General features: G+C 36.5%; 1 protein-coding gene across 1 annotated transcript in view; it reads left to right on the top strand.

Moving 5' to 3' along the window:
• The window catches only part of NSF (N-ethylmaleimide sensitive factor, vesicle fusing ATPase), a 188,182-nt gene that overhangs the window by 60,275 nt on the left and 102,406 nt on the right, over nt 1–25,501 (top strand). Inside the window, exons 5-8 of the mRNA XM_004480564.2 lie at nt 6,148–6,314; nt 10,523–10,630; nt 11,135–11,210; nt 12,458–12,613. Of these exons, the coding sequence (XP_004480621.1) occupies nt 6,148–6,314; nt 10,523–10,630; nt 11,135–11,210; nt 12,458–12,613 (507 nt within the window). The remainder of the gene's footprint in view (nt 1–6,147; nt 6,315–10,522; nt 10,631–11,134; nt 11,211–12,457; nt 12,614–25,501) is intronic.

The raw sequence follows: 25,501 nt of genomic DNA, 5'->3' as shown, positions 1-25,501 counted from the left end.
GTGTAGCTTAGTGACTGAGCACCTGTTTGGCATGTCCGAGAAAAATTGAGACCTCTAAAAACCATAGGACTGTATAAGACACACAGTGAAACCAAATGTAAATTATGGATTATAATTAATAGTACAATTATAATAATATTTTATCATTTATAACAAAGATAGCATACTGATGCAAGGTGTTAATAATAGGGGATTATATAGGGGCTCTGTATTTTCTGCTTGATTTTTTCCTCCAGTCCTCATTTACAGGTCCTTTCCATGTTTGGAGTTGTAGACTATTGAGTCGCAAACCTATGTTCAGTATTTTGATATTTGGTGTTGGATATTCTTTTTTGGAGAGTGATTTTGTCTGTATTTTGTCTGTGTCTTGCTTTTCCATCTCCTTTTTTTCTCATAGTGAGAGCTCTGTGTAATTTTGGTGTTTATTTTTCTGCTTTCAAGTAATGTGAGTTTCATGGTATTTTCTGTCTCCTAGGAATGCTGAAGGTGTAGACTGTATGTGGCGTTATTTATCCTCTTTGTTGCTTCTGTAGAGTTCTAGGAGAATGGATGAGGATATTCAAATTCCTGGGGCCACCATTATCCTCTAGACCCATTGCTCAGTTGTCTTTTGAAGATATTTAAAACTATAGTAACTTCAGACTGATTAAAAGAAGTCTAATAGGGCGGCGGACTTGGCCCAGCGGTTAGGGCGTCCATCTACCACATGGGAGGTCCATGGTTCAAACCCTGGACCTCCTTGACCCGTGTGGAGCTGGCCCACGTGCAGTACTGATGTGCTCAAAGAGTGCCGTGCTACACAGGGGTGTCCTCCGCGTAGGGGAGCCCCACGCACAAGGAGTGCACCCCGTAGGGAGAGCCGCCCAGTGCGAAAGGAAGTGCAGCCTGCCCAGGAATTGTGCCGCACACACGGAGAGCTGACACAGCAAGATGACGCAACAAAAATAAACACGGATTCCCGTGCTGCTGACAACAACAGAAGCGGACAGAGAACAGAGAACTGGGATCGGGGGCGGGGGGAGAGAAATAAATAAATAAATAAATAAATCTTTAAAAAAAAAAGTCAAATATTTAAAGTAGTTGCCAGAAATACACTTCTAGCCTGGCTTGTGTTCGAGATGCCTGGGAACTGAAGCTGGTAGCATCACAGGAGAGAACCTTGTCCTCCTCACTTAGGAGCATGGCAACTTATGTATTTTTTTCTGAGTGAGAGGAAATGTTAAACATTGGGGATATCTTTTGTAAGCTCTTTTTTTTCTTTGTGGAAGTAGAATGAGGGATAATTCTTGATTAGAGGTGAAAATAAAGGAAATTGATTTAGGTATGGGTAATAGTGGAGAGGATTGCATAATTGATGTTTTCCAAACTTGCCTGAGTCACCTGATGAACCTTTTTTTTTTTTTTAAAAAAAGAAAAATATTCCCAGATTCCCTCCTTAGGGAGTCTGATTCATGAATATGGTTTTAATAATTACCCTTACATGGTTCTTACCACCAGTTACATTTTGGGAAACACTGTCATACACAGTTCCCTTAATTATAACTTCCTCCTCTGAAGCTTTGTGAGAAGCCCAACAGTGGAGGAGTTTAACACTAAAGTCAGGTAGGTCAGGGCATGCAGCCTGGGTTCCCTATTTGCAAATTTTAGCAGGGATAAAAACAAACACTTGGTAAAAACCAATGAGAAAATGGGTTTATTTGTAGTTTAGATTTTTTACTCTCCTTAAATTAATTTTTCTAAATATAGGGTTAAAAGAGTGTACTTAAATTTAACTTTAATGTAGATATTTTCTGTTGTGAAAAAGTTTGGAAATCCAAGGTTTTAAATCTTGATGGGTGAGAAACACTTTTGTGGCTTAAGTTATGCTATAAGGGCATTTTCTTCTACCAGAAACATTTATCTTGATTTTAAAGTCATTTCTTTAAAGATGTGAATCAAATAGACATACTGGACAAAATTGTGAAGCTGGTCAAGTGAGAGTAAGGCTTAATGCAAGGAAACATTTAGGGGCCTGCATGATGTGGATGATGTGGCCATAAGGTAGAAAGCTGGTTCAGTGTAAGTAGAGATGTAGGAAAAGATAGGATAGAAGCGGGAGTACTAATTCAGTGATTTTGGAACTGGAGTTCTGTCTGTAGGTGAGACTTTTTAGTCAAGTCAGTGATTTAGTCTGAAGGAATCTTCTGGAAGAATCATTTAATCTATCTTCTCTCCATCTGGCAATATCACATTTTAAGTATTAATATTAACAGATAGATGATCAATTAGCACGTGTTTTTGGCCATTGTAGTATACTTATCATGATAATGCTTAAACATATTCTTAGGTTTATTGAAAGAATTGGTTATCAATTGTTTTTTGCTTTATTTTGTTAGTTTCATAGGGTTTCCATAACAAATACCATAAACCATGTGACTTAAAATCATAGAAATTTATTCTCTCACAGTTCTGAAAGTCAGAAGTCTGAAATCAAAGTATTGGCAGGGCCATACTCTGTCCAAAGACTCTAGAGAAGGATCCTTCCTTACCACTTCTAGCTTCTAGTGTCCCCAAGCATTGCTTTTCTTGTGACAATCTAACACCAACCTCTGACTCCACTTCACTTGGCCATCTTCTCTCTGTGTGTCTCTGTCTCTGTTTCCAAATTTCCCTCCTCTTATAAGGAACCAACCATATTGAATTAGGGTCCACCCTAATCCAGAATGACCTCATCTTAAATAATTAAATCTGGAAATTTCCAAATACACATATCTTTTGGGGAATACAGTTCAACCCACAACACTTATAAAAATATCTTTTTTATTAGTCTTTTGATATTAAATTGCTATTAGATATAAAATAAGGAAGCATTCATAACCTTCTCCCCCTTCTTTGCTCCTGAATGAAACCATCAGAACACCAGTTGCTTTGTGAGGGCATTTCGTGGTCCTGTCCATGGTGCTGCCCAAAGCCTTTGTGATAGTAACAGCATGGTCTTTTCCATTTAGGAACATGGAGCTTAAATTAAAATGCATCTGAAAACAACAGTCATTAATGATGATATTTTAGCATACTTATTAGAATTTCTTAATATAAAAATAATGTGTATATTACACATGTATGTACCTGCACAAACACACATATATACACGTACGTTATGACTTTATAGTTTTGTTTTAGAGTTGTTAATGCACAAAATTGTATCGCACTGTACATATTTTTCTGCAGTCTGCTTTTTTCACTCAAAATTATGTTTTCATGGGCCATCTATTAAATATTAAGTTTTCTTTTTCCATGAAGAAAAATCTTTATTCAAAGAACCACATAACTTAATATTTATGGAATTTTTTTAACACTTTTTTTGTTAAAGGTAATAGATCACAAAGAATGTTACATTAAAAAACATAAGAGGTTCCCATATAACCCATTCCCCACACCCCTATTAAATATTAAGTTTTTTATTTTATTTGCTATATAGTATTATATATTATAAGTATACCATATTTTACTTATTATTCCTCTACTGATCAACATTTTTTCATTGTTTGACTATTAGAAATAATGTTGAATGAGTCTCCTCATAGACCTTTCCTTAGGGAAATGTTCGAGACTATTTCTAGGACAGAAACCTGGAAATGGAATTTCTGAGACAAATTATTCATTTTCACATTAATATTCCAACTTTTTAAATATCTTCACCATGTGGGGAAACAGCTAAGTATTCTTGTTTGTGGAAGTTACTTAGCACATAACCTGTACTTTCTATGAAATGTTAAGAAAGAACAAAACATCCAGAAATGGAGACAGAGAGTATTCTGAAACTTTCAGCCAAAATTTGAACTTTTTCCTTGAGCCTCAGTGCATTTTCTTTCCCCCATTTTGGTTTTCTTTGTTATTTTGCTTTTAAAAATGTTCATCCTTGAAATATGTATATCCTCCTTAAGACAGCAAACTGAAATGTAAAAATTAATGACACAAGCAATTTCATTCAAAGAATTTACAACAGATCCTCACAATAACACTCAGACCAGTGCATGCTTGGCCAAATAACTGGACACCACAACCTAGCCAAATTGACACATGAACTTAACCACCATGGAACAGTATTTAGAGTGTGAAAGGATCATAAAGGTCCAGTCCAGTCTGCTTGTTTTATAGATGTGAAAACTCCAGGCACAGGAGGCTTTAAATGGTTATTCTAATTGCTAGCAGACCCCAAAGTCCCTTTGAAGAGAATAGCTTTGTTTGCAAACAACTAGAATCTTTGTAGCAGGCAGTTAATACTGATAGATCACTGAAAGCTACATGGCAGTGACTTTTTTGTTGAGCTCCTCAATGTTTGACCACATTAATTCCCAAAAGCACCATACCTTTGTTCAAAGCAAATGAGAAAATTCTACCTTTTTTTACATTACCTTTTTTTTGTGTGTGAGAACCATAAAAGCCTTCTTATCAAATATATTTGGGAATGGTAGTTCATTGAAAAAAGTTGTTTAAAGGCTTTTTCTTGGAGTTTTGGTCCCTGAATTAAAGTTCTGTGTTATCTTGTGCACAAACCTCACCAGTAATTTCCTTATGAGTTTCTTTGAAATAGGCAGAGAACGTAGATCTTATGAAGCATTTGGGAGTGCAGAATTCTTCTAGATTTTTATGGAGTTTCCCCACAATCTTCTACAGTTTTCTTGCACTTACCTAATTAACAATAATTTTTAAAAATGAAAAATATTTTTTCATGTTTTCCAAAGGATTAAACTTAGCTTTATAGGCCTCAACTCTAGAATGTTAAAATTTCAATAGTTTTCAATAGTTTTCATGCAATTTTATTATATATAAATACTATAACAAGCATAACTGGCATAAACAGATTAAGGGATAAACATAGTTGACTCATGGTGACCAGCAACTCCAGTGGTGCATGAGGAACCTGTAAGCTGAGCATTGGAGAAGCTTTAGGCAGATCGGTATGTATTAGAGGGACAAGGACAAAGATGTTTAGTTATTCTGGTGAGTCAGGTTAGTAGGGATTGGTTAAGAGAATTTTACCACAGTGATCTTCAGGGAACAACAAGGGTAAGTAAAGTATGTTCATTAGGCCCTATTAAAAAGCCTAATAGGCTCTTGTTTACTAGGCATAATATAGTTTCCCTGTCGGGAAAACTGAAATGCAAAAATCCCCTGAATGTTTTCTAGATAGCTTTTCCTATTTTTTCATAGTGACCCCAATACAATATATTGCAATGTAGTATTTTTTGCATTAAGAGTTTGTTTATACATTTTTCCTTTGGAAATGCTTCTTTATAATTATAAAAGTCATTGGGAAAATTTCTTTTAACATCTCTTTTCTAAAACCTTAATATGTAAAATGTGCTCTCGTTGTACAATTAAAGAGTTTTGTTTAAACAGTGATTACATGATATAAAATTATGCATAGTACTTTAAAATGTAAATTTATGACACTGTAACCTAAAAGCCAGTCTAGAATTTTGTGACTTGAGGAGGAATTTTCTTGCCCAAAGCTTTTTGTATATGTTTATGGTTGTCTTGCCTTCATTTTTATTGAGAGACGATGGTTTTTGGTGTTTTTGTTTTATTTTAACAGTGCATGAAAATATTAAACACATAACAAGCAATATTAGGTTCCCTAGATACAGTAGATGTTCAGTAAATATTTTTATAATTTTTTTAGAAATCAAAGTCTAAATTGCTCTGGTACAAATGCCCCTAGTAAACATTGTTTCTCAAATCTTTTTGCCCTGCATCCTACTTTGTTAGGGCAAGAGAGTCTGTCTACCTCTCACCTTTTCTCTTTCTTGCATCAAATAAAAATCCTGTTTGGAAACAGTATGCTATACCAAGTCTGTTGGGAGTTCCCATACTGTTATTTTGTCCTGTTATATGAGGAGCCATGTGGACAGGGTTTTTGATTTTCTTACAAGAGTGGAGTTAGGAGTAAAAGTAGAACGAGAGCACTGTTCAATATATTCTAATTAATTCAGATGGGAAGGAAAACACTTAGTGCCTCTGTGCCTCTCCAGTGCAGGCCATGTAAGGCCCCCTTTTGGTCAAGTTCTATTACGATACATTTATGTGAAACTTTTAGTTACTTCAAAGTACAGCAAGATTTTGGTGTCTCTGTGATTTAAAAGAATGCTTCTTTTTTCCCTCCAGTTTCTTTATATGCGTTTGACAAAGCCAAACAATGTATTGGTACAATGACCATCGAGATTGATTTTCTACAGAAAAAAAGCATTGATTCCAACCCTTATGATACTGACAAAATGGCAGCAGAATTTATTCAACAATTCAACAACCAGGCTTTCTCAGTGGGACAACAGGTAGTTTTAAATTTTCTTTCATTCTTTTCATTTTTTAGGCTTTCTAAATTGCAACTATCCAAAATTCTACTTTTTAAAAAGCAAGAGGAGAGAATGAATGTATGTAGTTCAAGTGGTTGAGTTTCTGCTTCCAGGTACAAGGCCCTGGGTTTGATGCCTGGTACCTCCTAAAAACAAAACAAACAAATGAAAAAACCAGCTCTCCTTGGGGAGCAGATGTAGCTCAGTGGCTGAGCACCTGCTTCCCATGTCTGAGGTCCTGGGTTCTATCTCTGGTACCTCCTAAAACAAAACAACACAAAACAAAAAAACAAGAGAAGATTGGAATATATAATACAAGAATATACAAGCTAGAGTAATCAAAAGTAAGGGGAGGGAAGCGGCTGTGGCTCAATTGATTGGGCTCCTGTCTACCATATGAGAGGCCCTGGGTTCGCATCTCAGGGACTCCTTGTGAAGGCAAGCTGGCCTGTGCCGTGTGGAGAGTTGGCGCAGCAAGATGATGCAACAAAAGGAGACAAGCAGACACAGAAGAACATGCAGCAAATGGACACAGAAAGGAGACAGGAAAAAAAAAAAAAAAAGTCGAAAAGGGGGGTGGAGTAAATAAAAAAAAAGTAAGGGGAGATGCACTTACTAGATCTCTAGGAGTCTGTTGGTCAGGTAGCCTGTATCCTTGTTTCTTTCTTTTGTTCTCTACCTCTCCCATCCTTTCTTATGCAGGGGGAAAAAAAAAAAGCTTTGTTTTCTGCCAAAGCTACAAGAAAAATTCTAAGGTAGCTTTTAAGTTAGGTCATAATAACAGCAATTTTTTCCCCTACAAATCTGGAACCCCTGCAGACATATATATATCTCAAATTTCTTACTTCTTTTCTTATTGTGGGACATTTCCTGTGGTTGTGTCTGGCATATATCATTTACTGATATATTTTTGTAGAAAAGTAGTTCTTAATTTTTTTGGGTTATAGACCTTTGGGATCTTACAAAATATACGTTAATGGTTTTCAAGTTTTTCATGAAGCCTCTGAAGCCCAGGTTGTCTTGCATTTAAATGGTATTTGCTAATCTTGCCTCTTTTCTGGATTTCAATTAGTATTATATTGTTAACCTCCTAGGAAAAAATTCTTTTATTCTAAAATTTTACTTAAAAATCCTGTGTGAGTTCAAGAATTGCTTATTACTTGTATGTACACATGCATAATTATTGCTCTTTTGGCCTTACTACTACATTTGGCTCCTCGTATATTTCTTAATCATTCCTGACTCCTTCATACCATAAGGTCATAGCAGCAGTTCTAAAGTGTGGTCCAGAGACTTCTGGGGGGTCCCTTAGACCCATTCAGGAAGTCTGCAAAGTCAAAATTATTTTCATAATAATACTAAGACATTATTTGTCTTTTTACACTTACTTTTTCCATGAGTGTAAATGGAATTTTTTTTCCCCCACCTCATTGTTTATGCTCACTGTCTGCTGTCAGTGTCTGTCTGTTGTGCGCTCATCTTCTTTTTAGGAGGCACTGGGAACCAAACCTGAGACCTCCCAGGTGGAAGGGAGGCGCCCAATGTCTTGAGCCACCCCCACTTGCTACTTCTTTTGTATTTCACTGTCTCTTCTCATCTTGTTGCATATCTCACTGTGTCAGCTCTTTGTCTTGCTCGTTTTCTTTAGGAGGCACCTGGAAAGGAACCTGGGGCCTCCCATGTGATAGGCAGGTGCCCAACTACTTGAGCCACATCTGCTTCCCTGTACAGTGGAATTTTGCAGATACTATATGATGTATGCTAGTGCAGCACATTGATTTCTAAAGCAGACATGGGAATCCAGCTGTCTTCCATTAAGCCAGACACTAAAGAGATTTGTAAAAATGTGTAAAACAGTACCAGTCTTTTCACTTATGTTTTTTGTTTTTCCTTTGGGAAAACAGAGTTTTAAAAAATAATATTTATATTAATATATAATGGATTTATTCTTTTTGTTATTTTGAGCTAATAAATTTTTAAACCGTTTTTTGTTTGCATTTCTAATATGGTAAATATCAGTAGATAAAACCTATAGAAACAGAAGCTCTTTGGAGTCCTGAAAAAGCTTTAGGAGTATAAAGGGATCCTGAGACTAAAGTGTTTGAGAATTGCTGCTCAGTAATGTTCTGATCTCTAAGTATATAAAATGGGGAATGAGAGAAATGGTAGAAGGAAAGAGCTATTGGAGTAAAAGGTGCATTATTTCTGTTTGTTCTGGTGTCCAACTGAAATGGCCTGAATCTGGAAGAACAAGACTCTAAGGATCTGGATAATTTAAACATTATAATATCAAACTTTTGCAAGGGGGAACTGGATTACTGATAGACAGGGAAAGGATATCGTGCATTTTATTAATTTTAAGAGTGCTAGAACCGGAATGAACCTAAAGATTATCTTGTCTAACCTCCTCACTTTACAAATGAGGGATTTTAGGTCCAGAGAAGGTAAGCGATGTGTCCATGGCTACAAAGCCAAGGGCAAAGCTGAAACAAGAACCCATTAATCAATTGGTCAATTATTTAAACAAATATTTATTAAGGACCTGGTATGTTCTAGGCACCATTTTAGGCGCTATGGATCAACTGTGAACAAGTAGACACAATTCCTGCTCTCTAGTTGAGAGAGACAGATGAAAAAAAAGAAAATAAAATAATCATGTCATCTTAAATACTTTGAAGAAAGTTAATCAGGATGATGTTTGATGATGCACTAGAGAACCATAATGATCCAAGAAGGCTCCTTGAGGTGACATTTAGCTAATAATGTAGTGACTATCTGTTCATTGTTTTCTCTGGTATCCTATATTCCTTCTAGGTTCCTGCATTTCTTTTTAACCCAGTAATTTTTTTAAAGATTTATTTTATTTATTTTATTTCTCCTCCTCATCCCCTCATTGTTTGTGCTCTGTCTGCTCTCTGTGTCTGTTCATCCTATGCTTTCTGTGTTTGCTCATCTTCTCTTTAGGAGGCACTAGCAACCAAACCCAGGACGTCCTAAGTCAGAGGGAGGAGCCTAATCACTTGTGCCACCTCTGCTCCCTGCTTAATGTGTCTCTGATTGTGTTTCCTCATTGTGTCTTCTCGTTGTGTCCTCTTGTTGCGTCAGCTCACTGCACCAGCCCATCATGTCAGCTCTCTGCCTTGCTCGTCTTCTTTAGGAGGCATTGGGCACTGATGCCAGGACCTCCCATGTGGTAGGCCACTGCACAACTGCTTCAGCCACATCTGCTTCCCCCCAGTAATTTTATTTTTATTTATTTATTTTTAGGAGATACCAGGAATTGAACCTGTTGCGTCAAGCATAGGAAGCAGGCACTCAAACCACTGAGTTATATACTCACTCCCCAATTCCTGCATTTTTAAATTGATGGTTGGGCTCAAGTTGTTGAGCTAAATTTCATTGTATTTACCTTTTCCTTTAGCTTCAGTAGATTAATAGAAAATACTTAGAAGATATTTAATAGAAAATGCTTTTATGTTTGTAATAATTTAAAACTCATTAACATGCAGATAATCTATAAATCCATGAAGAGAAAATCCTTTGTAATACAGGGAGGAAATAAATATCTTCCCTCAAATCACTGTTCTTAGTATTTATATATGTTTATAGTAATTACTAGTGGTAGAATTGACAGTCAGCTTTGCCTGTTGTCTTTACTGTTGTATCCCCAGCATGAAGAGAAGGGCCTAGCTTGTAGAAGGCACTCAGTAAATATATGGTGAGTCAATTGCTGAGCATCCAGAAGCTGCCTCTGAACTTATATGGTACACATTTTGTGTTGGTTGTAGAAAAGCATGAATTTTAGCCTACAGATGCAGGCTTGAATCCTGGCACAATGATTTGCTGTGACTTTGGACATCTATTCTTAACCCCTGTCTGGATCTTAACTTCCTCATTAGTAAAACTGAGTAATAATTTACGTTTCTAAGAGTGCTTTTTAGTATTAAATGAGAAAAAAAATACCTTTATATATCTACCCCCTGTCGTGTTTGATATATAACAGATACTCAATAAATGTTAGTTCCCTTTTTCTCCCATTGGTTTATATGGGTAGTTTGTAGAGCAAATTTGGGAGGATATACAGAGGAAAGCTGCTTTTCTGCATTTGGAAAACATTGATGATGGTGTAAGAATCTAGTCATTATATCATGAGGTGTTTTTTCTTCCCTTATGTCTTTTATACATAGCTTGTATTTAGCTTCAATGATAAGCTTTTTGGCTTACTGGTGAAGGATATTGAAGCCATGGATCCTAGCATCCTGAAGGGAGAGCCTGCAACAGGTAAAAGACAAAAGGTATGGATTAATTTCTAATACTGGAAATATTTGCCATGTGAATTATTTAGATCAATATATTCCTAGCCATTCCCTTGCTCAGTGATTTCTTCCTATTGTGTACTCTTTCCTGAAAGATAGTAGAGAGAAAAAATTTGTTATTGAAATATATTTAAATATGTATATGTATATGTGTAGTATATAGCTATTAAAATTTAGCTTAAAATACACTTATTTGCAAACCTAAGAGTAATTTGACATTTGTATATGTACTTGTAATCCTGGTTGAATATAGTGGTATTAATTATAATATAGTTAGAAGATGCTTAAATAATAATAAGAAAGCCATTATTGAAAAGATGTAGATGCTGAAATAAGGAAAATAGAAATAGCAGGAGGTAGTTATGAGAGAAGTAAATGTAGCATAGATGCTAGTTTGGAAGATTCGTTTTGCACAGAAAGACCTTATTTATCCTTCATTTTGGCCTTGTCTGCTATTAGACTAATTATTGTCTTTCTATACAGATTGAAGTAGGACTGGTTGTTGGAAACAGTCAAGTTGCATTTGAAAAAGCAGAAAATTCATCTCTCAATCTTATTGGTAAGATTTACAGTTCTTAGAAAATTCTGAACTAAGACTTTGTTATTATATGTGATTCAGCTACAGAGATTCTCAGGTGAAGAAGAAAAAGAGCACATCCCCTTGAGAGGACCTATCACCAAATTACTGGACTATTTCATAAATATACATCACAACATAAATTTTAAAGACAATGTAGTATGTCATTTTATGAACATGGGATACATCATAATCTGCTATTATTGAGCCAATGCATTTCTGAATTGATTTCTTTGTATTTTTTTTATACCTTTTGTATGGTGTGTTGTCCCAAGAGAGTTGAATGAATTTCATACAATGTAAGTATTTGAAGTAATACATGTGATGTATGTGATTGGTGGTTTTTCCATTTGGAAAATAAAATTCAGCAGTGATTTAGGATGCGTTAAAGTTGGCCACAAGAGGGCAGTAGAGTGTAAGAAAAATACTTTTGATGGCTTCATAAAGGAAATCTTAGCTCTGTGAAACTCTAACTATAAAGGTATCATGTAGGATTAACTTTTTCTGGGGTAACTTTTTCTTCCCTAATAATTTTTGCGAAAACAGTAGTATCTGTTTTTTGTTAACAGTAAAGTGTTCTAGGATACTTTATTCTTTCTATTATAGTAAATGTGGTTCTCTTGAGTGGGTTTTGGTGAGACTGATAATTTAACTTGGATAATTTTATCCTCTTCATATGGAAGAATTTGTAAACATGAATTTTGTAACCACTAAAAGCTTTAGGATGATTATAGACTTGTTTGCAAGTGAATAAAGACATCAACCTTATTCATTACATCTTCTCAGGCTGAGGGGTTATACCCAATTACAAGCTTAATCTAGATAAACATACGTATTTTAAAATACACTTGCTTTAGGAGCCTTGCAGGGCTGCTAGATTCATTTGCATTTCTAGCAAATAATGTTTTCTGATACCTACATGGTGTTTCTTCTAATTAACTAAGTGAGTTAACTTGGTAAATGCTTAATAAGTCCAAGCTCCATGGATTGATTACAAATAGCCACAGTATGAAGTCAGCTAGTCATTCTGAAAATGGGGCCAAAATTGGGACCAAAGTAGACAGTGTAACAACACTCATCCTTCTTATTAGAAAATCCTCTAAGAGCATGTTGTTCATCTTTGTATAAAGGTGACTTCTTTTTTATTCATTGAGGATATCCAGGGAGTTCTTTTTCCACTTTGTGATGATGTTCTTGTTTCACATTTGATTATATTTGTTTTATCATAGGTAAAGCTAAAACCAAGGAAAATCGCCAGTCTATCATCAATCCTGACTGGAATTTTGAAAAAATGGGAATAGGAGGTCTGGACAAGGAATTTTCAGATATTTTTCGACGAGCATTTGCTTCCCGAGTATTTCCTCCAGAGATTGTGGAGCAGATGGGTGAGTTTAAAGAGAAAAATTTGATAAAAGCTTATATTAAAAAATATGTATATCTTTAAGAATCTTTTCAATAATGTCTTGAAGTTATTTTTCACCCAGATATTTTCATATTTTAACTTCTACTTCGAATAAATAGATGTTTTCTGAAAAATCTGAAAAAAGTATTAGAACTTTTAAAATTACATTTTAATTTTATGGGAAAATCATAGAAAGAATATTTGTGGTTACCCTATTTTATTTCTTTACTTTTACTTAGAACTTGTTTTTGTAGGACATATTTAGAATTTCACCTGACTGAAGATCCAATATGGATTGGATTTACCCTGCTAATAATTACTACCTTTTAGATTGTGGGTATTGTTCTAGCATTAGCTGCTGCTCCCTTTTCTTTTATTGTGCTATTGCATTACCTAATTAGTACATATTCAATCTAATAAATGGATACCTGGCATGTTTTAAAATTAGATGCAAGCTATATATAAGAGTTCCCAAACTGCATATAAAGAAATTCTTTATCATTTTCTTTTTGAAGGTTTATTTAATTTATCTGCGTGAAGTGACTTCATGTTTCACATTTGCCCTAGTGTAAATGCTGTCATAACTGTTTTCATATTCGTATCATAGGTTAGATTGGAATATGAACAACAGACTATCTTAGGAGTTTGTAATATAACAGCTTCTGGCAGACTATTAGTATAAAAACAGTGTCCAAAAAAATGAGAGGAATAAGAATATATTACTCCCCTCTTCCCTATCATTCCTTATCTTTAAGTTGCTACTGGGAGATAAAAGTATATTCATCATGTCGAGGATAAGAACTGCTTCTAGGCACTAAGTGCTAGGGTTGTATCAGCCTCCTATTGTTGGTAGCGTGTCTGCCTGGTCGCTCACTCATAAATTACAGACACACACACACCTGTTCACTGGGTAAAGGTCGAGTTTAGAATTGGATTAAGAGAAAATGACAGAGACCCTCATCACCTGAGTTTTATACACCTTGAAATGTCAATAACATACTTTTTTATCTGAAAGAGACAAAGGCCAAGTCCATAAAAAACAATTTTAATTTGGAAAATTGTAAAAAATGAGGTAGCTTACTATATTGGTAATGTGTATTTTGAGGCACAATAAATCTATAAAGCTTTTTCATGAAGACATGAAATGTCATTTGAATATAGTTTGGATGTAAACAGAGATAAAAGAATGATTCCAAATGTTATTGTAAGTTATTCTAATGGAATTTTTTTTTCTGGTTTTCAAGACTGGAACCTGGTACAGAAAGGGTTCTTCTAATGATTCTGTTTCTTTGAACATTTTTACTATCCAGCCAACAAGTAGAAAAATAACTTCTTCTGTAATGAACCATATCATGACCTTTCCTGTGGGCCTCCAGCTGAGGTTGGATAGAAAATACATAAAGGAGTAAAACTCATGTCAGCTAATTTGTGACTTTTTACCAGCTATGGAGGAGTTTGAAATTAAATCAAAACAAGTTTGGAATTCATTAGTGACTTTAATCTGGTTCTACAATCTTTATGAAAATGGGTTGAATTACAGGTGTGTTTTATGGTTGTTTTTGTTGTTGGTTACATGCTTTTTTTTACTGAGGACAGTGGATTTGATCTTTATTTGTGAGTACTACTTCCCAGAATCTTTTTTATGGATTTAATTTCTAATATTTTACACTAATTTAATTTAAAAAAATTAATTCTGTCCTTTTAAAAAATTACATATATATATGTAAATTACATATATATATATGTGATACATATATATATATATTTTTAAATATATATATATTTCTCCTTATGGCTTTTTGTGGTCAAGAGGCATATGTTTTCATTTTGATGTAAAAAGACAAGTAGTGCAAAACTACTTTGTCCTTTGGGCTGAATTGAAAGATATTTTTCTCTTTAATGTATATTCTAAGTATCCTAAAGTTTTTTGTTTTTTTTTTTAATGGCAGGTTGGCTAATGAATAATTCTCTTGTGCTTATATCTTTTCCTATTTTCCTATTCGAGACTGTTTTTCTTTTGAATTTTGGGAGAATTATGTAGCAGAATACTTTACTGCACTCCAAGTACAGCATGATTATAAAGTTCTCATTAGGCTTTGGTAAGGTATATAAAAGTACAAATTGCTACACTTGGGCAGAGTATAAAATAAAATTACACATCTCCTTTTAATACATACCCTGCGCTTCATTTACCCTGAAAGGTGGCAACAAAATTGGCTGTTTTTTCTCTTTGTTAACTAAATAAACCAACCTGTATGGTTTGGGGATCCAACCGGACACTGGTTGAATGAATTCAAATGAAAAATGTAGTTTATGGTTTTGTTTTTGTTTTGTTGTAAGCAGAGAACTGTTTTAGTTTGTGCTTGAGACCAAAGCAATTCTTTACTATGGAGTCTAGAGTTATATCTACTGTGTAAACAGGAATCTTAACCAAATGGATCTTTTTGCTTATTTATCAATTTTCCAAATTCACAAAATGATAAATTTAGAGTTTTTCTTCTCTTCTGTCATTGTGTTTATGAGACTAATAATTATTAAGCTTTTATGTAATATGGCTCCTTTTATTTGTAAAACTTCCTGTTGCCTTTCAAAATTGAAAATATAGTTCAGATATGTATAGAATTTTGCTAAGGAGATATAGGAGGACTAAGTGACTTAACTAGGAGCACATGATTTTGCAGTAAAAATAGGGATTAGTTGAGATAATATACATGAAAATAAGTGTCCTAGGAATTCTAATCTGTTTCTGTCTTGAAGAACTTTCAAGTATATAGTGTGTACCCTTCTGCTTTTGCTATATTTTATATAATTAAAAGCAAGGAAAACCTTAAAGGGAAAAATAAGTCACATACAGCTCTGTAGACAGAGGGATAAAGGCCTTGTGTAGAAAAAGGAAAAGGGATTACTTAGAGGGAATATCAGCTTAGTTTATGTTGTTGTTTGATGTGTAACTATTTACTTTTTACTTGTCTATAGCAGTTTAAGTTGTCCAAATCCAGATGGGACAGCTCTTCCTTGGAAGTATATGAAAGTATTTGCAAAGAAAATAGACCTATACCTTGCACTTAGTGGATATTTAGTTGGAATGATCTTCAGCCCACACAATGATAGATGTTTAATTAGGAATGACCTTAAATTCTCACGTAGTAGGATAAGAGAAGGACCATTTGAGTCCCAGGATAAAAGAGCTGGTATCTGGAAGTATAGGTGCATGGACTCCACACCTGTCTGCTACCCTTTAGCATATTCAGGTACCAACTGAATATAAACTCTTTGGACACTTACTATACTCATTCCCTTGCATGCAGTTTTGTGGAGAGTGCTCAGGATAAATGATTAACTGCTTGTCTCAGTTCTTTCACTTTGGCTATTTTGTCTGCATAGATGGAGTTTCTGCAAAGAAACTTCATCTTTCAATATCCCTGGCAATTATCTCTAAATTGTAAATGTCAAAGCAAAAAAATATAAACAACACCAAAACTGAAAACAAATCCTTCTCTAAGAACAGTGGAATAATTGTTAAAGAATTAGTCAGTGACAGTGTAATCTTAGGAATAGGTTAATATATACCCAAGGAAAATTGCTTTGGCGGAAGTTATCCCTTTTAGAGCTAGAAGGGAAAGGGTTGTAGAGACCGGAGGCCTCAAGCCTCACACTGTCTTTCCGTAGAGCTCCATGGGTTGTAGATGTCCAGGCCACCTAGTGGGGAGGAAAGCTACTTGTTATGGTCCTGTGCCCCCATTCTTTGAAACTGACACTGTATTCTCTTTGGTCCCCTTTCCTATGTCTCCTTCTCTAAGCCCATTTTCGATCTGTATTTTTAAGACTTCTTTTGAAATTCTAAAGGAAAGCAGCTCTTTTCTATGGAAACTGCAGATACCCTATAAAGTGGAGCTGCGAGAAGATAAGGAGCCTTTTAATCACAGGCAGACATCTTTCACATGCTAAGAACAGTGCAAATAAAATGTAGTGGAAAAAAGGCCCCTAAGGTTTTATACATGCCATATTTGGGAGGGAAGGAGTTCTTGCTGAGATTAACATAAACACTGATACTCTTAAAATGCATTTTCACACCCCCACTCATGAGGAGAGATTGCAATTTAAATGGGGGTTAAGACATCTAGCCAAACTCCAGGGCTCTGTGAAAGGAACCCTAAGGCTAAAGAGCTTATCTGAAATTTGAAAAAAAAAAAAAAAAAAAAAAGAAGCAGCTTTCTGACATTCATCTTTTTTCCTTGTATTAGTCATAACTTGTTTTTCAGCTATATTTTATGTTTTGAATGCCAACATGACATCTGTTAAAGTCTGCCTGTAATTTATTAGTTGAGGAAAATAAGGCAATTGCTCTCTAGAGAGGCAAAAACTTCTCCCTTCTGATTTTCCACTAAGTACTTATGGGTGATACCTATAAATGAGATAATGTAATAACTTACTAATTCTGACTCAAGGTCAGGAAAGCTTTTTTTTTTTTTTAAGAAGAAAATGGCTTATACTCTGTGATTTCCAAAATCTCTATAGCAGGATTTAGAAACAAAAGCATGTATCCTAAAAACTATTGTAGGTACCTTTTTATAAATTGAAATGTTTTACCTTGAATCAATTTTTTTCATTAGTTTTAATTTTTAAGTTAAACTTATATTTGAATAAAAATAATATAGCTCTTTTATATCTCTAAGTCAAACTATATGTAAATTTATCTGGCACTTTAAAAATTTATAAACAGACTTTTAGAATATATCTTTTGGAGAGGTAGAGCTGAATATAGAGTCACCAGTGGATTGGATTTGCTGACAACTGTAGTTGAGTTATTTACAGGTCAACATTTAGGTCACTAAGAACTGAAGTCTAAGGTTAACTCAAATGTCTTCCAGGAAGGAAAGTATTAAATAAACTGTGCTACATCCTCATTGTGGAATCAAGTGGAGCAAATATTAAAATTATGTAGCACTAAATGTACTGAAGTAGAAATATGTTTATGTTAATAGAAACTCCTAAAACTGAAAGTAAATGCATTATTAAAGTCTCTAAGGGCACGCATTAAATTGAAAAAAGTGGATAACTTCTGTGAAAGAGAAGTTAGGATGGAGATAAAGGGAGACTTTTCTTCTTTCATTCTATATAATTCAATGTCTGAGTATTTTGCTGTGATATTTTATTCCTACTTATATAATAATAAATAAATAAAAAGATTATATCACAGGCAGCTTCTCTCTCATGGTTGCTCTACTGTCAGAACAGCAAGGAGCAGGGTAACAGGTATGATCTATTTCCTTCCCAAAGTTTCCGATAGAGGAGAAGAGCGCTAGGTTAAGGGCTTGGATGGCAGGGCAGCCCCTTACAGAGATAGGCAGAAGCGCCTCTCCTTTTTTGCTAAAAAAGTAAAAACAATTTCTTAATATGCACCAAAATACTTCTCATTGCTGTTTGCATTATAGTGACAGGTATAAGTAGTTTGTCTTCCCTCCACAAACTGTGAAATCATTGGTATTCAGGCCTTTAACTCTGGCCTTTAAGCAACTGGAAACATTAGAAGATAAAGGGTGAAAGAAGGGTAAGTTGAGGGAGAGCAGTCTTGCTGACATTTGAGGAACTGTACTAGAGTTTGTGTCTTCAAAAATCTTTCTATTAAGAGTCCAAGTCATGTGACTCCTAAAGTAGAATGGCTGGTGTTTTCTTCTGTTTACACCCATTTTTAGATGGGTGAGGATGATGATGGTAGGTAATATTTATATAGTGCCAGGCACTGTTCACAGTGCTTTACATATATTAATTAATTAAATTTTCACAGCAATCTTATGAGGTACATACTGTATTGTCTCCATTTTATGGAGAAGGAAATTGGGTCTCAGAAAGGGTAAGTAACTGATCCAAGTCATACAGCTAGTAAGTGGTGGAGTCACACTTGAACCCAGGCAGTCTGGCCTCAGAGAATGGGCTATTCTCTCATGAAATCCCATCATTAAAAAAAACTATTAAACTGGGCCTTCTCCCACGCGCAGTGCCGATGCGCACAAGGAGTGCCGTGCCATGCAGGGGCATCACCTGCATAGAGGAGCCCCAAGCGCAAGGAGTGTGCCCCATAAGGAGAGCCGCCCAGCGCAAAAGAAAAAGTGCAGCCTGACCAAGAATGGCGCCGCACACACAGAGAGCTGACACAGTAAGATGATGCAACAAAAAGAAACAGATTCCCAGTGGTGCTGTTAAGGATAGAAGCGGTCACAGAAGAACACACAACGAATGGACACAGAGAGCAGACAACTGCGGGGGGAGGGGGAAGGAAGAAATAAATAATAAATAAATCTTAAAACAAAAAAAGGACCTTCTCATTGCCACCTCTTGAGGGCCCCTGAGGCAAACTTTGAAGGAGTCTTTGATCTAGCCCATGCTTTCTCTACCTTGGCACCATTGACATTTTTGGGCCAGATAATTATTTGCCATGGGAGGTTATCTTTTCTATACATTATTTGTCATGGAAGGCTATCTGTCCTGTAAATAACAGCATCCCTGGACTCTACCCACTAGATGCCAATAGTATACCAATCACCCTACCCCACCCCCACATCTCTCACTCCTTTGTGATGACTAAAAATATCTCCAGACATTGCCAGATGTCCTGTGGACATTAAAATCTCTCTGGTGGAGAACCACTGATCTAGTCCAGTCCCTGACTCCTTTTTTTTTTTTTTTTTTTTTTTGAGGTACCAGGGCACTCAATCACTGAGCTACATCAGCTTCTCTGAGCTGTTTTTTTCCTTTGTTTGCTTGTTGTTTTTGTTTTTAGGAGGCATCAGGAATTGAACCTGGGACCTCCAATGTGGGAAGCAGGCAGTCAGCTGCTTGAGCCACATCCTTTCCCCCCTTTCTTTTTACAGATGCAGAACCCATGGCCCCAGGTCACTAGGCAAGCTACAGGCATAACTAGGACTAGAACCTGGTTCTCCTGGTTCAGGGATCCTGAAAAGAGGAGAAGGAAATGACTAGTCTACACAACTAATAAGTGGCAGAGCTGAGATTGGAAATCAGAAAGTCTGTTTCCAGAGTCTATATTCTGTCTATACTACTACTATCTCTCTGGATATCAGACAGATGAGACTGAGAATCAAGTACTCAATGAAGCCTTGAATTTTATTCAAAGAATATCCTCTGATGAGTAAATAAGTTCTACTTTTGTCTCTCTTCTTTTGGTAATATTCAAAGAAATTTACAAAGCTTTCCATATATAACAATTCTGAGAATTTAGACATAATAGGTTCTGGCGGTAGAAAGGAAGAGAAGAATTATTAAAACACTGAAGATATATAGATTCACCCTCACCTCTACCATTTCCTGTATGGATTTATAAATGACATCCTAGCGTTCAGAAAGTATGCAGTACTTTAGTAATTTGATAGAATTCTACGTATTGGGTATGTATAGGGTTAGTTATAAACTACAGAAATCTGACCTTTGTATTTAAGTATCATATAAGACAACTGTTTAAACTGTTTAAACCAGCCCCTCCTCTGCTCTACTTTCCCTTCCTTTGAAGAAGAGGGAGCAAGGCAAGGTGCTAGACAGATAAAGTACTTCTTCCTCCTCCTTTTTTAAAAAAGTACATTTTCTAAAATCTCAGATTTTTGTCAAGACTGAGTGTATTGACTGAGAGCATAAAGATCTTTTTATCTGTTCAAGTTTTAAAGTTTCAGTAGAGAATCTGTTTCAATTGAGATTAATTTTCTTATGTCTGGTGGATTTTCTGGAATTTCCTTTGCTAAAATGTGGCAAGAATCAGTGACCTTATCTTGTCCCAGAATAAGAAGTATAAGTGCTCAATATGTGTGAGTGAATAAACTCTCTAAGACTAAGGTATTATAAATATACTACTTTTCTAGTAATCTGATATATTCAAATTGTCAAGAGCTCAATAGACATGAAGAACTGGTGGCAGGACTTTATCGCCTAATACCTACTAACTCTAGTCTATTTTTTTTTTTCATGTTTTTTTGGCACCTGTTAGAGTATAATACAGGAAGGAAGTGGTTGCTATAGGTGTGTCAGAGAAGTTCTGTCTTAAGTGAACTGTCAACCTAGAGATAGAATAAAAATATTAAAATTAAATAATCATTTGAAAGTCAAATAATATAACTTTACAAATGGTGTCAAAAGCCAGTATATTATTAGGTGCCAATTGTATAGTATAGATAATCCTGTGGGAATTTAAAGAGAATCACAGAAGACTTCATGGAGGAGAAAGAACTTGATTGTGACTGTTTTAGTTTGCCAAAGGGGTGGTGATGCAAAGTACCAGAAATGGATAGCTTTTATAAAGGGGATTTATTTGGGGTAAAAACTTATAGTTCCAAGGCCATGAAAAGTCCAGACCAAGGCACCATTAGAGACACTTTCTAACCAAAGTCAGCTACTGTGATCCTGCATGTTAACACGTGGAAAGGCAAGATGGCTGCCAGTCTCTGCTGAGGTGTCAGCCTTGCCCACTGCGCTCACTGTCTCCTCTTGAACTGCTTGGTTGGCCTAGCCTCTTGGGGCTTTGTGCTTAAGTGATCTTTAGACCTCTCTCTTACATGGAAGGATCAAACACGGTGCCTTCCTTTTCTTGTATGTGAGTGTTTCCATTCCATTGTTGTGTGTGTTTCCATTTATATCAGACCCAGCAAGGGGGTGGATATTCAGCCTGATTCATGTCTCACTGACATAGTCCAATCAAAAACCCCAAATCAGGAAGCAGATGTGGCTCAAGTGATAAGACCTGTGCCTACCATTTGGGAGGGCTTGGGTTCGATCCCTGGGGCCTCTTGGTGAAAAAGAATAAAATTAAGCATGCCTGCATGGTGAGCCAGTGCTTGTGTGGTGAGCCGAGGGCCTGTGCCGTGAGCCAAGTGCCCTCGTGGCAAGCCAGGTGTCCATGTGAGTACCCATGTGGCGAGCCAAGTGCCCACACAATGAGCCAAGTGCCCACAGGAGTGCCCGTGTGGTGAGCTGAGTGCCCGCGCGAGTGCCCGCGTGAGTGCCCGCACCGTGATCCAAGAGCCCACATGAGTGCCTGTGTGGCGAGCCAGTGCTTGCATGGTGAGCCAAGTGCCTGTGCAAGTGAGTCCACAGCAAGATGATGACGCAATGAAAGGGAGATGAAGGGAAGAGTCTAGGTGAAGTGCTGCAGAGACCAGGAACTGAGGTGGTGCAATTGTCAGGGAAACTCTCTCCACATCAGAAGTCCCCAGGATCAAATCCCAGTGAATCCTAGAGGTGAAAGATGACAAGAGAAGACAAAAAGAGAAATGGATACAGAAGATCACACAGCAAATGGACACAGACAGTAAAAACAGCAGGGTGGGGGCAGGGGTGGGGGTAGGGGTGGGGGCATTGGCAGGGGAGGGGAAGAAAAAATAAATGCATCAAAGTAACAAAAATATGTTTTTAAAAACCTAAATCAATCTTACCAAGTAATCTAATCAAAACCCCACACACAACTGGATTTAATACAATCAAAGGTATCACACCCACAAGAATAGATTAGTTTATAAATATAATATTTCTCTTTTGGGGATTCATAAAATAATTTCAAACTGCCACAGTGGCCTTAAATGCAGAGAATTGACAGATATCCATATCCTGGGAAGAGTGAAAGACTAACCGAGGTATAGTATTCATGACTTAAATCAGTTTAGCAGAGATATTGTTGGCAAGAAGCAGGAATTAAAAATAAAAAGTTCAGTTGGGTTGGGTCATGGACAGCTATAAATGTCGCACTCAGGAGGTGCAGACTTTTTTAAGTTCTGACCCTATTTAACATTCCAGACAGACTTAGGGGTTTCCCCTATCCTTCTCCTGCACCTTGTATATACTTAGAATATAGCTGTGTTCCAATGTATTATAATTATTCATTTGCAGGACCTTGTAAAGCAGGACACTATTGACATTTGGGGCTGGATAATTTTTTGTTGTGGGTGTTGCCCTGTGCATGTAGGAAGTTTAATAGCTCCTCCTCCTCTACCTTCTGGATGTTGGTAGTTTCAAACTCCACCACCAAGTTGTGACAATTGAAAATGTCTCTACGGGGGGCCCAGATGACCCTGTCTGGAACCACTGCTCTGAGGCCTTTGAAGGCACAACAGTATCTTATCTATGTATCATTAACATCAGTGCTGTTTGGAATGTAGTCTGCAGATCAGTTCTGGAGCACAGGACCATTGTTACCATTCCACAGTTAAGATAAATTCTAGAAATTGAAAGTAAACATTTAGAAACTTTGATAGCAATTTGACATTGCTGCAGTGTTTTGCAAAATTTACAAAAGTATCAGTCTTCAGTGGATTGAAAATTTAAAAGGAAAAATAAAAACTGAATCTTAGCCATAGATTGTTTGAGAAGTACTGCCATACACAAATATTTCCTAAATGGATGAAATTTTGAACCAATGATTATAATGGGAAGAAGTCATTGGAGAATTTTCAGCAGTGGAATAGAGCAATTAAAGTTAGTACTGTAGGGTAATTAATGTGGTTTTTCTGTGTGAAATGAATTGTTGTGGAGAGGAGATGAAGAACTGAGTAGTCTGGGCGGCCAGTAAACTGTAGCTGTCCATTGTGTGGAATTTAAAACCTGAATTAGGGCAGTGGCAGTGGGAATGGAAAAGGAAGAAAAGAGATGAAAAAGAAGAAATAGACAGAACTTGGTGATTAGTTATTGTGGGTAATGGAATTGGAGGAGTTAGGAATGCCTCTGATCTGGGTCTCATTGGGAAAATGTCAGAAATAAGAGTAGTTCAGAGGAGAGGGGAGTTTATTTTTTATCTATTCTATATGTAAATAATAACTGGATGCATGTAGGTAGAAATATCCAGATATTGGTTAGTTTTGAGACAAGTATTTTATATCACTGCATGTATTTTTACTACCACAAAAAGAAACTGGAAGCTGAAAAATTACTGAAATTTTAATTTACTTAAGGCTAGCCTCTATCAATCTACACATGTTTAACCAATCTACACTGTTGACCACTCCTTCTTGAAATAGCCTCCTGGGAAGCAGACATGGCTCAACTGATAGAGCATCCATCTACCATATGGAGGGTCCAGGGTTCAATCCCCAGGGCCTCCTGACCCATGTGGTAAACTGGCCCACATGAAGTGCTGCCATGCATAAGGAGTGCCATGCCATGCAGGGGCGCCCCCACGTAGGGGTACCCCATGCGCAAGGTGTACTCCCCCAAGGGGAGCTGCCCCGCATGAAAAAAGTGCAGCCTACCCAGGAGTGGCGCCACACACACACACAGCTCACGCAGCAAGATGACACAACAAAAAAGAGATGCAGATTCCCAGTGCTGCCTGATAATACAAGCGGATGCAGAAGAAGACACAGTGAATGGGCACAGAGCAGACAACAGGGCGGGGGAGGGGAGCAGGGAGTAAAATAAATCTTTAAAAAAAAGAAATAGCCCCTTTACTTGGCTTCTCTTACTCCAAGTATTTGATTTTCCTTTTACCTCTCTGACTCTCGTTAGTCTCATGCTGTTCTGCTTTCTCTTTATGTTCCTTAAATGCTGGGGTTTCTCAGGAGTCTGTCCTTGGCATACTCTTCTTCTTACTATGTAATTATTCTCCCTAAAATTGATCATATCCACTTCTGTAGCTTCAATGACAATATTTAGGCCAATCTCAGTTCAGGGCTATCTCATGGTCACACAGCATGTTAAAAACTAAACTCATTCAATTGTCCCCTCCATCCTCCTTAAATGTGCTCCTCCTGGGTTTTCTACCTCAGACAATGGTACCATCATCTATACCCAGTTGCTTTAGCCGAAAATCTGGACACCTTCTTTAACACCTCCCTTTCCATCACCCCCGCTTCCATCAGTCACAGAATAAACTTTGAACTCTGCAATCTCCTAAATATATTTCAAATCTATCCACATTTTTCTATCTCCCCTCCTCTGTTCTTCAGGACATTGCTTTCTCTTGCTGAATGACTCCATGAGACTTCAGTTTTGCCCTTCTCTAATCCATTCTCTACAATGGTGATCTTTATAAAACGGCAATCTGATCCTGTCTCCACTGGTTAAAGCTCATCAGTAGCTCCTCTTAACTTCTTACATGGCTTATAAGCCCTATGTGATCTGGCCTCTGCCAAACTCTCCAGCATCTCTTAGCCTATATCCCCTCCCCAAGTTGGGTTCCAGCCAACTAGTATTACTTTCATTTCCTCCAATTGGCCATGCTACTGTCTCACATCTCTAAATCCTAGGATTGTTGTTTTTTGTTGTTGTTTTTTTTTAATCTTTTTATCTGCTTTCTCTTCACCCAAAAGTCCTGAGCTTTAATCTCACTCTTTCCAGAATGCTTTGGCTTTGATGCTCCTCCTCTGTGTTCCATTAATTTCATATGCTCTTTTGTGCATTATTACATTATATTATAATTGCTTATTAAGTGTCTTATTCCAGACCCTCCCCTAAAAAACAATATAAATTCAGTAAGGAAAGAATTTTATTTTGGTTACTGGTGCATTTTCTGCTCCTAGCTTGGTACATGGTTCATAAAATGAGCTTTCAGAAAATGAATAAATGCCAAGAACTTGATTAATCTCTGTTGTAGAACACATAGACATTTAGATCCAGGCTCTACCCTCAAGATGCTTATAGTCTATTTGGGAATGATGCTATATTTGCACATCCTAGAACAGTATTGTATAAAGTATAAGGCACATTGTGATCAAATTAGCAAAATAAGCAATAGGATGAAGCAGCAGACGAATTGAAGAAGTCAAGACTTGAGCCATGTCTAAAAACAGATAAGATGTTTATCGTTCATTTCTAAATCTATGTATATCCTCTTAGATTCTTATTTCATTAGAAGAGACTCCTTGGCTTGGTCCCAAAT

Source organism: Dasypus novemcinctus, chromosome 21 (assembly GCF_030445035.2).
Source record: "Dasypus novemcinctus isolate mDasNov1 chromosome 21, mDasNov1.1.hap2, whole genome shotgun sequence".
NCBI lineage: Eukaryota > Metazoa > Chordata > Mammalia > Cingulata > Dasypodidae > Dasypus > Dasypus novemcinctus.
Note: the sequence above shows the minus strand (reverse complement) of the source record. Positions and strands in the feature narration are given on the sequence as shown.